Raw genomic sequence first — 16,912 nt, 5'->3', positions numbered from 1 at the left:
GTTTGGGAAAATATCATAGCCACGAAACCCTATCACAACCAAAGGTCACCATCCAGGAATGTCTTCCTGCCACTGCCTACATCCAATCCAGAATTTGAGCTCTTGGAGCCTTAACACAGCCAGCCCCTAGGCTTCATACCTGCTTTAAGGATCTGCTGATCTAAACCTCCTTGTGGCAGATCAAATGAACTGTTTTTAAAGCAGCATCAGCAACTGGCAGGGCGGGTGCAGGAGAGGCTCCCACAGGGCTGAACCACACAGATTTTTAGGGCAGTGGAAGGAAGGAGACTGACTTCACACTGAACTTAAAGGAAGAGATACAGAGATTGAGTACACATAGCTTGAGACACCACCACAGCAGCACTGAGTTTTTCTGTGGAAATGAAACACGGATAAAATTAAGAGGCTWTTTTAATAAGCTGCTGAAGACTACCAGTCTGGTGAGCATTTCCTGTCTCCACATGGACAAGAAATTGTGGATCCCTCCCAGAGTCTGCAAATTTCAGAATGTATCATGTGATTTCCCTCTGTAGCCCTGCCAGAAAACTCTTGCTGCAGTTTGTTCTTTTAAACATTTCCTCTTATATTTTAACTTTCATTTATTAACCAATTAAGCAGCAGCTTATCAAGATTCTTTTCTTTCCCTTCTCTGTTTCCTTGGCAATCTATGCTGCCTTTAGGCCCTGTTTTGGGAAATGCTAAGACTTAGCAGGCAGGAGATGTTGAGGAACATGTATTTGTTTACATGTTTAAGACAGGGCAGATGGGYATGCAGGCACTCACAGCAGCTCAGGTGCAAAGCCTTGATAAGTGAAAACAAAGTGCAACTGCTTTTCTAATAAAAGGTGTAAATTGGTGTGCATATGAAATACCTCCACACAGTCTGCTTGGTAGAACACAATTCTTTTGCCTTTAGATAAGCAAGAATTAAGTATTTGTTTACCTTTCATGTAACTGGATAGTTTGATATGAGTAAAAAAACAACCTCTTTTGCTAGACAAGCCTTACAGTGGGATACCTGGCAACACACATTTACATTATGAAGGTGTGTGTGTGTAAATAGATATATATATATGTAAAGCTCATACAAACCCCTTAAATTAAGAAATAATTTGTTTATGCTCCTCAAAAAGAATTCAAAATGGTTCGATTCAGGGAGATTCAGAACTTGTGTTCTGAAAATACATGCTCTTTACCAGTGGGAAAGGTTTAAACACAACTGCTAGATCCCAGAGCTTCCTGAGCTCAAGACCAGGCAGTTGTGGAGCCAGAGCACATTGGCATGACAATGTGAGAGCACCTGTTAGCCCCTACTGCTGAAAGTAGCAAGCTTGCTTAGGGGAAGGCAGAACCAGCCATGACTGTGCCACCCTCCTGTTGGAAAGCAGGGTTCATGTAATGAGAAATATGTGTTTGAGGGTCAGTCTTGCTGAGGAGGCATTACCATCTTATAAGCATTAAGGAGGGAAGGAAATTCCTGGAAATGAATATTCTGAAGTCCAGGAAGAAATAGGAGGCCTGGCTGAAATGTAGGTCAAAGCCCCCTGGAAGGGATGTCAGGACAGACATCGCACCAGCCCTAAGAACCCTTTTAAGTTTCTGACTGAGAATGCACAGCAGCACCTTGGTTTGGATTCCCTCTAGCCTATCATTTCATGAAGTTTAGACAAAAACCTCAGAATTGAATGGAAAAAGTTGCCACATTCCTCAACACTTGGCAACAGAATGCTGGAGAAGCGCTGAAGGCTGCTAAGAGGGAAGAGAGAGACCATCAGAGAAAAGAAGGGTCCTAGTAAAAACCGGAGCTTTGAMAGATACCTGCAGAGTCATTGCACCTCAGCTTAGCACTCCTGTGGTCACCCACCTCAGGAGAACCCTTCCCAAAAGTGGTCAAACCAGAAGAATTTCTCCAGGCCCCATCTTTTGCAGTTTGGCCACTACAAAGTTTCTATTAGGAATAATTTACCTGGTGCATAACAGGATAGTCCCATAGGTGAGAAACAAACTATACAACCCTCCCCAGCTGTTTTGTGTGGCTTATGAAAAGGAAAGGTGGGAAGGAATAAGGTAATGAGTGGGATTTTCATATGGCATGGATGCTTCAATAGAGGAAGACAGAGGCAATAAAACCAAGGTCCTAGTGAAGCATCCTGTTTAGGTTTCACTCAGCACTATTCCATGATCAATAGAAGCTTTGCAGACCTTGAGCACACAGGTGCCKGCAGACTACCTGTGAACACCCAAGCTGGGACATGAAAATCTTGGCGTACAATGTCATACTGAGCAGTCAAGGAACAGCCAACATGAACTTATTTAAATTTCACCAGCTGTGCCTTTGGATGAAAGATCTACGGGACAGTTTGTAGATTTCTGGCTTTTATCCCACAATACAGTAAGAAACTATTATTATTATTATTATTATTATTATTATTATTATTATTATTATTATTATTATTATTTGTTGTTGTTGTTGTTGTTGTAGTAGTAGTAGTAGTAGTAGTATTGAAACACAGATATCAAACATTATAAATAGCCTGCATTTATGGTGCTTCTATTGAGATCAAATGCATGATTCTCTGTCAGTAATGGCTACTGAAGATATTAAGCACTGATGAATCTCTTTTTGTTTGTTTAGGAATGGACCTTTTCTAATAGCACAAAGTGAYGGAAAGGACTGGTCCCTCTTTCTTTTGGAAATTGAAGATTATTTTCAGTTCTCATCCATGCAGCTGAAGAAGGTCAGGAAGCAATCTTTAAATATTAAGATTTGAGCACAAGCCAACTAATGACACTTATTTTGGAACCTTGTACTAGAATGGCAGTTATTTTAAAAATACAACTTAAAAATGTTTTTCAGTAAACCAGAATTACTTATAAAAGCCAATATACACCAAGAGCGTGGTACAAACTTAAGCTGCTATACATTATTATTTCTATTTTGACTGTATGCTCCCCATTATGGTGTCTGCCTTCTGTTTTAGTTCTMAAGTGAGAAAGTCAGGACAGAATTCTAGATCTAGTCATTCCTGTTACAAATACATGTAAAAAGAATTTGTGTGTTATTTTAAAATCTGAACCTCTTAAGAGTGTTGGTAAAGGGAGAGGACCATAGGTGTCAGAGGGACCAGAAGGGTGAAACCAGTAAATAGGAAAAAACATGCTCAATAATTTCAGTTCTACTGGCAGTATCATAAACAGTTTCTAGAAATTTTGGGGAAAAAGACACAAATAATCWTGGGCAGCCTAGGCCTCARGAACAACAACAACAACAAAAGGAATCAAAACGAGTGAGGAAAACAATGAGTGGCATCATCCTCATTAGGATTGAGGAAGCTAGCTGCAAGTTAAAGCACTGATGCACTTCCAGTCCTATCCATGTCCTAAATCACTGAGTGGTTACAAAAGCCAGACTACAGGAGGGGCTGGGATTTCATGGCCATGAAGTAATTTAAGCTGCCATAGAACCGCAGCCCCTAAAGCAAACTGTCCGTGAGACCTTTAAGATTTAAAGCTGAGAAGGTAAAAGGGTCACAATATGCTGATCACATGAAAGTATTCAACTTTTGGTCCCATTCAACCCTTTTAAAATAAGCCACTTTGTAACAGAGAAACTTTTTACTTGTCTATTAAATTGTAGTCACTTCTTCAGAATCCTGTATTCGATTTAGAAAGTGTAACATGGGCTAACCATGCGCTCACCCTGTTGAGTCAAGCTGTGTTCTGATAACCTGCCAATAACCAGAGAGGTGGCAGTGTGAAAGGACAGGCAGCACATTGAGAACAGTTCCATATCCAGCTGGATTGCTCCATCCACCTACAAAGCAAAGTTCATGGGAGGTAGATTTCACCCCTAGCTATGACCGTGTCTTATCACACACTACCATTACCCATTATCTAATTTCTGCACAAATGTCCAAGTTAAATGAATCAAAGTGCATTTTTTGGCATTTAAAATCCAAGGTGGCAAAATAAAAACACATACAGGAGGGATTTAAATATAAYGAGAATGTGAATAAAGCACACAACCAAGCATTTTAAAGCCACAGAGGCTTTCAGTTTGATCTCTGATATCCATATATCCATGCCATGTTTCTTGTGTGATATTTTGCAATACATGCTTCTTCATCAGAGACCAAAAAAGCTCTGTCAAGTCAAGCTTAAATTTAAACAAGTGTTGTTTGGCATCTTTAGTTTGTGTTAGACCAGGCGGCAGCTGTTGGGAGATCCTTTGAAASATGCTCTATTATCTGTAACTCTATACATTTGCTTCCATGACACAACTATTTAACTTCTGTCATCAATACATACACTTAATAAAAGGGACAAGTTACCTTCTTATCACAGATTTTGGCCTAGATTTAAGCTTGTACCTAGATTTTTAGCTGTAAGGTGAAGCGATGTAGAAATGTAGTGTTAGACTGCAATCCAATCTAAGAAGCAAATATTGTCTTTGGAGTGCTTTCCATGTAGAATAGAAAGAAGAAATTATTTAACCCTATGAAATTGCTTGTTCCTTTACTTCACAGAACTGCTAATTGGAAATGGGATAGGGAAAACACATTTATTGTTAGCTCTGCTCTTCACAAAGGATTTTGGCTGCTGATACTCTTCATCATAACCCATAATTTAGTATGAACTTTCTGCTATGAACTTCATATTTCAAAATGTTACAAAGTTCTAACAAGCAAATGTTCTGTTTTCACAAAAATCCCTATCTCGGGTAATGAGCCAAAGAACACAAACTAGCACTCAGACTTTGACATGTTCGATATATTAAGACAACTCATTAGAGCTAATGCACATTTCAGTATGTTCATAAACATTATTTTAAATGCAGAAATAAATTATGCCAAGAAATCTGTCAGGTTCTTGAAGCAATCTACAGCATGTACATACAGTCATTTCAAATGACATAATTATGAGGAAATCTGGATCATAACATAGTGTATGACATACGTAGATGGAACGTGGTTATCAAATCAAGAAAAGTCAGGCTGTGTGTGGTGTACACTGTTAGCAATATTTTTCTACAGGGAGAATATTAAATAGATCAAAATAAATGACCTGATGGCTGTTTTATACAGAGGTGATGAGAGGCAGAGAAAACAATTGAGTGCAGGTGTTCATATGGGCAGCTTCTAAGACTACATTAAGTAAGACCATGGAAATCACTTGACTTGCTTTTTGAAAATCTATTTGTTCAAAGTAGGATCAGAACTTCCTCCAAAAAGTCATTGTTTGATCATACTCATGTCTAATGTCAAGGCTGTAATTTCACACTACACCATCTTTGCCAAAAATGTAAATATGGGCAATCCTGAGTCTCAGGTCAGCAACACAGTACGTGCAGATACAGCTGTTTGGAGGTAACTGCTGTTACTGCATCACTGCAATAAGAATGGTGAAAAGCAGAAAAAGCCTAAAAAGGGTGAATTTTTGACCCAAGTGGACTCATGAGCTGGTTTATAACACACAAAACTCAGTGTTGACACAGCTGATGGATGAAAATGAACAACTCATGATGGATGAGGTTTTTTAGGCCAGTTTCATTACCAAGACCAGCATATAACAAAACTAGTTCCCAAGTGCATATAACAAAACTAGTTCCCAAGTGAATCACCAAAGTAGATTCTCCAGGATTTTTACTAAGGACTGCAGCAAAAGAAAAAAGAGATAGCAGCTTTTACAAATGTGAGATCTGTCACCGATTACAGTACCAATGCAACTACTACTGACTTCATCTGAAACTGTGAAAACAGTGGTAATTCTTATCCTAAATCTGATCATCTTTCTGATCATCTTGGTATCATAGCCCTAAAAAAAATTGAGTATTGAGTGATGTTTTTGACTCACTTAGACAGAGTCCAGGTATTTTCATAGGCACTGTAAACTATGATTTGAATCCCACAGAAAAGGTTCAGGAGTATCCTTTCTGGGATATACAACATCAGATCATGAGATGATGGTGGTTGAGTTCATGGAAAAATATTAATGGAGTATACATTTAGGCTGTCAGAACAATTAGTTAGGAAAAAAAATCTGGGCACTTTGTGAATTCAAGGATCTCAAGTCAAGAATGAGGAAGACTTCTGTTTCAGAAGCATGGAGAATGCTTCAAACACAATTTCTCGAAAGCAGCTGTTCTAGACTTGGTAAAAAAAATTGCTTGCCACAGAGAAAATAAAAGTGTTTCATCATCTTAGCCTAATTTTTACAGGTTACAGAAGAATATACTCTACCTCTAAGAGGAGCCTAACTTCTGAATACACTCTGAAAACCAACTGATTTTTTTTTTTCTACAACCTCCTCAAGACATCAACCACTCGGCTTCCATTCACTTTTACAAAATAATGGGCACAGAACACAGTGTTACTGGTCGATGAAAATTGGCATAACATTCTCTTCCCAAAACCTGTGTGTGAGGGAGAAGACATCATACAGTTAAAGAACTAAATCATATTCCCTTTTTCTATCAATTGATATTTCCTTCTCTACCATCTGTGAAAAAGTCCACATATTTCATAGTGTTCATGCAAAGTCACTAATAGAGGACAGGGAGCTTGAAAGAAAGCACTTGTTTTCTGACATACTGTCAAGAGTTCCACCCTAATCTGCTGACCTGCCTTACCTTCCCCACTTCCCATGACAGCATCCTAAGAAAGATATTGCTCCGTACCACCTGGATCTAAAACCCCCTCTATTCTACAGAATCTGAAAAACCCAATAAATACTCTAAGTAATTTTTGCCATGCTTTGTCCTGGAAGTGTATCCAGGTCCAAGTAGAGTATTCCACACAAATAAGTGGTGCTCTCGCCATTACAGACATGGGAGCTTAGCTTCATTTTGTGTCAAAGAGCAAAGCAAAGAGGGCAATGAAACCATTAACCTGTGAGGTGAGCATCAGTTTCCTGCTCCTTGTAACACCACCACAGAGAAAAAAACAACTGACATAACCTCATACCAAACATCCAGATCTCATCATCAGTTAACTCTGTTATAAGATAGAAAATACACAAATACAGTTCTCTCATGGATTCTAAATCCCATAGGTTAAAATCGTAATCTAAGGAAAAGTGGAAGAACATTAGAGAAAAGCAAGTGTGCTGTTTAAACTAAATACTGCATGTTGTTAAACTTTCAGATAATTTCCTTTAAGAAAATTACTTCAGGACATAAAGAAAAATGTCCTATCAATCACTATATCAAATAAAACAATTATATTAAGGTTCAATTTACAAAAGGTTAACAAATAATTAATAGATGGTTTCATAAGTGTTTACTTCTTATCTCTGTCAATTTAACAGATAGCTTCTAGCTGTTTATAGTACTTTCTATTGCTGTGCTTATAATCTGCGCTAACATTTACCTACAACACATTTCTCTAACATGATTACAACTTACAGAAATTATTTATTAACCCTTCATAAACTTCTAAATAAACCTTAATATGAACCATGACTAACTCTACTATTTCAGCCTCATACCCCAGGACACATCAAATACTAGCTGTTTCAAGCTTTTATTTAAAATTCTACATTTTAATTGGGTGCCATATTACTAGTCACAGAATCATAAATGCTTACGGTGGCTTAGCCAACACACTGCAGATACAAGAAGTGAAATAAAAGTGATGAGCGAAGATCACAGGGAACAGTTCAGGTTCTTCCAAAACAATGGGTTTTTTTTGTTGGAACAAACATTGATACCATCACAAAAGAATCAGACAGCAAAAAATGGACTCTGTTGTAAATCAAGATTGTTTTTCCTTCTTTTTAGAAACAAATAACCACAACATGTTATAATATAAATAAATATAACACAAAACACAAAGGTAAATTCCAACCCCCATCACTAGGATCTTAAAAAGGGAATAGCCAACTATTTCTTGGATGCAGCCTAAACTTCTCTTACCTGCAAGTTTTCAATATACTAAGAAGTCCTATTTAGTGTTCCAGTCTTAGGGAACATGATATATAATATTTAGGTCTCCTTTTTTTCCCATCCAGTATTTTCAGCTTCAAACCCCACCCCCCCACCTTAGTTTTTTTTCCATCAAATTGCCTGCTGTTGGTTTAATAAAGTTCAGCTAAGACTTATATTTTTCCTTCACTTTCAGAACCTCTCTCTTCATTCTCACAGTTCTCCACAAGGTCTTCATTCTCCGGTGTCTTTTCTTCATCCTCCTCCCCATCATCTCCAAAAGTCTCCTCCTGCATTGTAGTAAAAGTGAAAGACCTGGCAGCAACTTGTGCTGCTAGACCAGATGTGAAGTTAAAATCTGTTGATATGTGGAGCTGGGCCAGCCTATCCTTGATTTTTGAATGTAAAGCATCCTTAGAGGGAGGCTGTGAAGCCTCTACTCCATCCACACTGCTTGGCTTGAGTTCTTCAGCTTCTCCTTCACACTGATAATACATTCTTTCTTCAGCCCCTGTAGAAACATCTTCATCTGCAGTACTGTCTTTGTTTCTTTCCATCTCAGGATCTTCATACAAATATTCTGTCCTGCTTTTATCAGCATCATCATTCACTTCTGGATTAGAATCTTTTTCTTCAGATTTATCACAACTTTGGCTGCAGTCCTGCTTTTCTCTATCTGAATTCATATGTGATTCCACATTATTTAGTAGCTTCAGTGGTTCTACAGGAGACAAGGGTTTCACTGCAGCTTAAAAATGGGAAAAAATGAAACCATAACTAAAAGCAAGCTGCTATATATAAATAATATATTAGTATCTGAAAAGATGTTAAGAGAATAAGGGTTAAAATTAGTTTAAAAAAATCCCAAAACAACAGAAACACAACCCACACCAGAACTGAAAATAAAAGTGTTTTCTAACCACAAAGCTGAAGTGAAATGCCACAGCTACTTGCAACTATTCCTTAAAATCTGTGACGTGAAGAGACAGCACAAATTGATGGTGTTTGAAGTTGGCATCAAACACAGACGATGTACTCAGTGTTAAAGCAAAACCCAAGTAAAACTATTGTACTGCATACAGATTTAACTGTCTTCTTGTGAACAACAGTTTACCTAATCCCGTAAAGACAGCTGGTATATGATAAAGTCCTTATAGGCAATGTCTGATTTCATACACCACAACATGCAAATACAAGATGTATTCATACAGTCAGGTCAGATGTCCTCACAAATAAAGTGTGATTTAATTTAGCCTCTCTTGAAGTTAGTAGCCGCAGCGAGTCCCATTGCCAGCAACGGGATGCTTGCCAGGAAGTCTCTCCTCCCAGTGTTAAGGGTTACTAAAACTCGGTACAATCATTCCTTGAAGAACAGATGTCTTTCGTTTTAAGAAAACAATATAATGTCCATTTCCATGTAACAGATTCCCTAAACTGCAGTAGTTCCATTATAGCAGCATCACRAACATAAATGAGAGCAGCAACAGCAGATTCTCAAGTTGCATTTCCCTTTCTAATTCCATTCTGACTTTACCCCTGTAAGCAGAGATGAAAATAACTCTGGGAAACAGACAAACTTTCATGAGAAACAAAATTTACGGTACTAGGATTTTTCACTTGCATCCTGTTTCATTTATAAATATTCACTTTAGTTAGCTGAAGGCAGGCACATCATTATGGCTGTCACATTGATAATTATTGTCATTAGCACACTGAAAGACTGTGGTTTTGAATTTGTATTGTACTGTTGGCTTTAAAGCCTTATATACTAAAGGAGCACTGCACCAGACTCTTCTCAGTTTTTAATGGAGTAGTTCTTTCCCTGTTTCATAAAAAATATGCTGCTATTTATTTCTGCCCATTTGCTTGAAGAGACAGAATATACAATTACAATCTTATCATTTGGAGCAAACTTCTTGCCTACTTCCTCCAAAGAATGCTTCGAAAGGCAAAATTTCTCAAAAAATAGATACTTGAGACTGGTAGCTAGCCAATTTGTGGAGTTGACTAGTTAATAAGCAAGGTGAAATTAATCAGTTTTGAGAGTGTGGYTTTCCAAATTTGAGAAACAGCTATATAAGAACTGTTGTATGGACGAAGTGGGAGAAATGGAAACAGCTGGGTACAACACAACCACTGACAGGATGAACTTTTTCGCAGGGAAGAGGTTAGGAAAAGGCTAGGAATGATTTTGCACCAGAAGAGTTATTTTACAACGTTTGTCAAATGAAAATGAAGCCACTTAGAACTTGGCAGACCTTTTCGAAAGCACATTCATTTTACTGGCTCAACAGAAGGCCAAAGGATCARAATATAAGCTTACCTAGACTCCCATAAACTACCTACTGCCCAGACTGTAAGAAGTATTACCATGGTACTGGGTCTTGGAAAACTAGTGCTCTGCTAAAATGATCTTTTTTCTCCTGAAATCCAGCCTATCATCTCTAGCTGACTTCATACTGTTTTGTTTAGATATCAGCTTGTTTGGAGCAGGCCTCTTTTCCTTTGGAGCAGGAAACCCTCACCTGCTCTTCCTTGAACAAACCAAAAACCCTAATGTCCTCATTAGGGTAGGTCAGAATGGCTAGCTGGGTGCCTTAACTAACAGATTAAATGCTTTGGATATTTCAGGTTCTTTTTCCACAATAATCCCAAATTAGGAAAACACAGGATTTATGGAATTAGATTTTCTTGTAAAAGCAAGATTCAAAAGGACTATGGAAAAGTGGTATCATGGCCATCCATTATCTTGGGTCAATGACAACAAGAATATGAACCTTTCTGGGTTTAAATYTTCAAGATAAGGTGAGCCAGAAATGTGGAAAGTGCAGATAACAAAAATGTCTCTTCAAAGGAATGACCTGTGTATGGATAAATTAATCCATAATATGCCAAGGGTCCATTATATCATATTTACTGACTTGTGTTTCTTTTGAAGAAATATTGAAGGATTTCCTTAAAAGCAGTAGAATCTGGTGTCCATATCAGGCTGTCAGATTAGACACACAATCTGAGTCAAAAGAAGACAATATCTATTACTTTCATGAACTGCCCTTATGTTTTCCAGGTTTGTACAGATGGAAGTAATCAATGATTAGTTCTATGCAGCTGGAGAAAACCATACTTTCTTCCCTCTTCACCATTTTATCTCTAATCCTAAACAACATAATATCCATACATGGAAAGGAAAAGGAACCAACACAAGCCACAAAGGCTTTCTGGCAAACAATTACTGCGAACTACAGGAGTCAGCTGACTCTTTCCAGCTATGGCCACAGATGGCCTGAGGATATGCTGATATGGACAAGTATCTGCTCCTAACTTAGGTGAGGGAATATCCTAGGCAAGTTCCCCTGACAAGAACTCCTGTAGGAGTCAAGAGTTGGACTGGAGGTAATATCCCTTCTTCTTCCGACAGTTAGGAAAGGAAGTCTTGAAGAGATTGATGTGAAGAGTTGTGCAGTGGGATAATACAGAAATCCTATTCATGAGCAGACTCTGGTGCAATCTGATATCTCAGGGATTTTTAACTGAACTAGAAGAGAAATCAGTACCAACAGTCAAGTGATCTCTTCTACCACAGTTGTAGTTAACGGATATAAAGAAGAAAGTTGTAAAGAACAGAGATTTTTGATGGTTTGTCAAAAGAGACAGTCTCATAAATAGGTGTGGTCTGTTACTTTGTGTTYCCAGTAAATTATGGAAAGATTGCAATCCATGGTCTTTTTTCTGTAGACACTGGCAAAGGCAAAATTCTTGGACATATTGTCAGGTTTGAGGGTTGTTTTCTGTAACACAGAACATGATAYTTTATAGAAAGTATCTAACCTGTCTTTAAGAGGAAGGAATAAAAATGAGAAAAAGGAAAAGACAAACTACTGCCAGTTTTAAAGATCATAAATCAAATAACTCAAGCAGTAAGAGAAATCAAGTTGTATTCAGTCTTATTGCTGTAACAGACAAACTGTCTTGTTGAGGCAAGAGAAATTTTCATATTCGTGCTTTCAAGTGCAAGTGGATGGAGATACCCAGCAGTCCTCAGAGTTAGTAAAGGCTAATTTGAAATAACTCTTCTTCTTAGATGGTTTGTGGGGTTTTTTTGTGAACATAGTCTGTATACTCACTCTCATGGAAACAAAAGCCAGTTGCATTCTTTTAAGAGCCTCTAATATTTTGAAATCCAGCTCTTTAACCTATATACTTTTGGAATAATTTCTGCTGGTTTCTTTAAATTCTGAAAAGTAATTAATTTATGCACCCTGATTAAAATTCATATTTACTGGAAAGTCATGAAAAAAAAGACAGTTCAATCTGCATTGTTTATAGCCTGTTTATAGTCATATTTATGTTGTCTTAACATTTTTGTGTGTTTAATATTTTAGTTCAGTGTTTTGTTAAGAGCCAAATTCCCATTTCTCTGAGTTCTTTTCAATATATAGCAAAATGATGGCTAAAATATAAAGAGATGGAATGCCAAACTAAGGCCACACAGTTCTATCAAAGACACTACTACAGGTAAACACTGTCTGAATTCTAATATAGTCAGAAAATCATGGCAAACAGACACCTATATTTTCTAAGGAAGGAATTAATTTTCAAAAGAAATGCTTACCATGTTCACTGAATAGTAGCTGTTTCCACTTCTGTCTTTCAATTTCTGAAGCTTTAAATCCCAGTACTGATTTCAATTCTTGTAGCACTCTCTTAGATTCTTGTCTCTCTCGTTCTTGTCTCTCTCTTTCTTCTTGGGAAAAGCAGTAAAAATCTTCCCTTTTGTATTCATTATCTGTATCTGAATAATCAACATATGCTTCCAGTTCCTAAAGAAAGAAAGAAAGAAAAACTCTTGATCCTCACTGCCAGGGTGGACTCAATCCTACAATCTGATTCATGATCAAGTGATGTCAACATAAGCCAATCACAGTGCTGGGATGGATCTCTGTGCAGAGCCAGTGGACCTGGCACTGCTTTCATTTCCATCTGTATGATTTTGGAGCAAGTCTACTCATAGAAAGTTAACGAGATTTACCTTCACACACAAGCAGGATCAAGTGATATACCTTGAAAATGGGAGTCCATCTSTCCATTATTACATGGGAAAATAAGCAATGCTGATGTGGGTTTATTTTTTTTTTGAATTTACACTCTAACCAATTCTTGGTAGTCAGGTATCTTGCCAATTTAACTTGTGTAAATCTTTATTAAGAGGATATAGAGAATAGCAAACTTATCCTCCAATTTTAAATATATTASATTACAAGCATAAAAAAAACCACAGCACCATTTATGTTATAACAAATATCCAATAATTAGTCCCAGCTTTTTGATATGGAAAAACATCTAGGAGAGATTACTTGTGGGGAAGAAGCAACAGTGGGACAGAGCAGAGCATGGGTGTTCAGTGTGCTTTCAGAATGCATCTGCCACTCAGTTCTGGGATGGAGAAGGCCCACCTCTCTTCAAGACAGCCCAACAATCACCCTGGAGTTCCTCAAACAACACAAAATGGTTCAGTCTTACAGTAAAAAGGTATCAAAAAATGCAGAGACGGAGCAAACTGAAGGCAGGATGGTTTGTGCTCAAGTTTGTCACTTTTGCAGCTGTGTCAGTTTATCCAGGAATATTCAAGTAGAACTCTTACTTCATACACTGCCTTTTAGCAATTCTCAYTTGTTTACTTATTACTCTGACTTGTGTTGCTGCTCTCCTTTAGTCACTCATTCCTAATGATATATATGAGATATGAATACTAGTGCTCTTTTTTCCAGGATGGGGAGTATCTCCCCATGGAACAGCAAAAGGAATATAYACTATTTTTTTTCTACAAATCTAATTCTGAAGTGGCACTGGCCACCTACTTGTCCGTCTCAGCAAGACAACAAGATAACTGCACAAGCAACTGAAAAAAAGAATGGATACAGCAAATAATTCCCAATTATTATTTTAAATGAGCCTTTTTTATTATTTTTACCTGCTCTTCAGGGATTGGATCTTTGTTTTCTATGTATATGGCAGGCTGTGTTAAAGGTACTGTAGTATGCTGTAGGTTGTCACAGGAAACTTCAATTTTGCCTTTAGGGGAAAGAAGAAAAGGGATTTTAAAAAAAAATGAGTATTGAGTGATGTTTTTGACTCACTTAGACAGAGTCCAGGTATTTTCATAGGCAAGATTTGCACACATTAAAAAAAAAAAAACAAACTGTGAGAAGGCTGGTTAGATTACACTGAAACACTGTTAGAGAGAGCATTTAAATAATGGCTGCTTCGATAGAAGCTGGGTCCAATGGAACTTGTCTGAAACACTTCAACTAASATGTCTCAGAAATTTTATAGACTTTGRAAACCTGCAGATGGCACGCAAAACTGGTAAAACTAGAGAAGATAATTGGTTCCCAAGTTTAAAAAAAGAAGTAAAATAGTAAAATTATAGGTAAAACAGCCTCAAATAACTGGAAAATATTGGAAGAAATAATTGAGCAAAACTTACAGGAAGCTACCTGCAAGGTAGCAAGGAGACAAGTAACAGAGTGGATTTGTTGAAAATAAAAGATGTTAATTTTTGAGTGCAGTGCTGGTCTTATATATAGAAAGAACCAAAGACATTCTGCATTTTGTTTTCAGTAGGACTTCTGACATGTTGTCATGACATTCTCATCAGCAAAATGCATAGGCCAGGAAAAGWYGCTATTAGGTGCATAGTGTGGTTACCATTTTCAGACCTGAATACATTGAGTGAGAATTTGTCTCAAGTCCAACACTCTTTAATATTTCCAATGGGTGAAAGACAAGTGTTGCATCTCATTAAATCCGCTGGCGTGGGGACAATCTGCAAGAACACTGAAGGGCACCTTTAGAATATAAACTAATACTGGAAAATCAGAGATACAACCCAGGTAGAACTGGATTTCAGATACAGCAGTTTGGTGTCAGTGGCTGCAAATTTTTGTGCTTTGGAATAACCAAGTGCACAAATCTACCACAACTGACTGGGAAGCACCACTGAGAAGGAGGTGAGAAGCCTCACAATCARCTCTACCTTGCTGCAAGCAAAAAGCCAAACTACAAACTAGTACATACAAGCAACAGCACTGACAGTTAGAAATAACATTTCTACTCTGGCACTGATCAGGCTGTGTACAGAACATAGTACCCAGTCTGGGGTCCATTTATTCAATAATACAATGGGCCAACTTGAGGGAATATAGAGGAAAATACTGTAAATTATCAGAGGACTTAATATAGTATTCAGGGAAGAGCTGAAGCATAGGGAGTCATGTGGAGAAGACAGAAAGAAACATATTAATCATCTTCAAAATGTAAGAGCCATCAAGAGGAAATGGATTTCCATTGTGGRTAGGTCAGAAGTACTGCTTTTAAATCACAACAAGAGGTACTTCTATTCAGTAATAACATTCTACTGGTAATGGATCTAAGTGCTGGAATAGATGCCTGGAAATACTGTAAAATGTCTCTAAAGACAGTTTTTTAGGAATAGGTAAACATTAAATCACAAATACTAATTTACCCTTGAGAAGGGAAATAGGTTTAATGACCTGGCCGAACCCTATTTTCCATTTCTAATCTATACACTGAACATTTGGAGATGGTGAGATTGCAGCAGAGTACTATGGCCTTRTCCTTATAAATATCTAAAAAACTGTGTACATTTGCAAAGATAAAGACAGTTTAAAAGGAAAAAGGATGGAATTTAAACAGTTTGAAGGCTATTGTTTCAAAGAGCATTAATACAATACTGAACTAGCCATAAGGAGTATTCCATTCTGCCATGCTAGCACTACTTTTTTACTACATACTTAAATTGCTGACGCTCTAAGTGGTAAATTAGTTTTATCAATGATGAAAAAATGTGAAAGAACAAAGAGAAGAAGCTGAAAGTTCTAGGAAATGAGCAAAGATGTACATGCAGATGAATGATAGATAGGTCCATCATTGCCCAAGGAATTTAAATAGAGGTGAATTTCCTTCAACGTGCTAAGGCCCCACTTGTTCTGCTCTATACCKGACAGGATCAGTGAGTAAAGGCACTGATTCTAGAAATATACCAAGCCCTGTAAAGGAAGAAGCCAAACTGCATTCCCTGAAAGAACCATATGCTAAGATATTTGATACATGTTGGTGTCACCACCAATGACAGGCTGACAGGAGTGTATGAGTGTTCAATCTGTTACCCTGAAAAGCTTTGCTTTGGCTATTTAATGTACCTGGAAGAAACCAGCTTTGACACATGATGATTTAGGGCAAGAAGCATGTAATGCTTGCTGAAGGAGACTCACCTCTTTATATAGATGCTCTACTGGCTGAACTAGTCACTTGACCTAAACATCTATTGCTGCAAAAGTACTTGGCATCCACTTAGACACAATGTTCTAATGCCATGGGACTCTTGAAGCTCTTGTCAAAAGATTAATTTAGTTTTGGATCATAATGTATTATTATTAAAGATGTGCTGAGCTGCTATATTATTTCAAGAGGAAGGTATCTTCTCCCAAAGAGCTTTCAAAAAGTATTGGAAAAAAAATGAGACAATTTRATGAAGTGATTTACACAACATGACTGACAGACCAGCTGTTAAAATTTGTAGAAAGACAGCAAAAGAACTGGACTTGATTTCATGTACAGCTTGAAAAGGTCAATTCACAGAAGCTGGATGGCTTAGGAAAATACCAGGCAAGTTAAATGCTATCAGATAAAAATAGTTTTCAATGGCCAACATAATTTTAAGTGGCTCCTGTGGAGTAGTTCAGTAAACCTGTTGCAAAATAAAGGTTCAATCCCAGCACATTTCCCGGAAGGCCAGTGGGCAAAAGTGAAGGATTATTTTATTATTTATTTCCCATACAATCCCTTCCTTCTAGATCACACACGAGGTTATTTTTGTACAGAACTCTAAAAGGAAGCAAGTTATAATAAAAATGCCTGCTGTGAAATTTATACACAAAGTAAAAATAAAACAAAAATAACTAAAAATAC

The 16,912-nt window shown here is 37.4% G+C and overlaps 1 protein-coding gene and 1 long non-coding RNA gene across 7 annotated transcripts in view; one reads left to right on the top strand and one right to left on the bottom strand.

The window, feature by feature from the left end:
* Positions 1–16,912, top strand: part of LOC130586266 (uncharacterized) — a 58,805-nt gene that overhangs the window by 29,572 nt on the left and 12,321 nt on the right. For all 3 annotated transcript variants that reach the window (XR_008966692.1, XR_008966691.1, XR_008966690.1), the window contains exon 3: positions 2,636–2,738. This is a non-coding gene — a long non-coding RNA (uncharacterized LOC130586266). The remainder of the gene's footprint in view (positions 1–2,635; positions 2,739–16,912) is intronic.
* VEZT (vezatin, adherens junctions transmembrane protein) overlaps positions 5,603–16,912 on the bottom strand; it is a 52,339-nt gene continuing 41,029 nt past the window's right edge. For 2 of the 4 annotated variants that reach the window (XM_057386990.1, XM_057386998.1), the window contains exons 10-12: positions 13,893–13,993; positions 12,534–12,741; positions 5,603–8,669 (exon numbers count right to left, since the gene is read on the bottom strand). In XM_057386990.1, coding sequence (XP_057242973.1) covers positions 8,095–8,669; positions 12,534–12,741; positions 13,893–13,993 — 884 coding nt within the window. In that variant the 3' untranslated portion in view covers positions 5,603–8,094. Of the gene's footprint in view, positions 8,670–8,691; positions 9,458–12,533; positions 12,742–13,892; positions 13,994–16,912 lie in introns of those variants that run through there. The other 2 variants (XM_057387003.1, XM_057387012.1) reach the window with 1 other exon arrangement.

The sequence above is a fragment of the Malurus melanocephalus genome, unplaced genomic scaffold, assembly GCF_030028575.1.
Source record: "Malurus melanocephalus ecotype Western Australia unplaced genomic scaffold, MMel_1.1 scaffold_17, whole genome shotgun sequence".
Taxonomy (NCBI): Eukaryota; Metazoa; Chordata; class Aves; order Passeriformes; family Maluridae; genus Malurus; species Malurus melanocephalus.
This window is presented reverse-complemented; position numbering and strand designations above follow the sequence as displayed.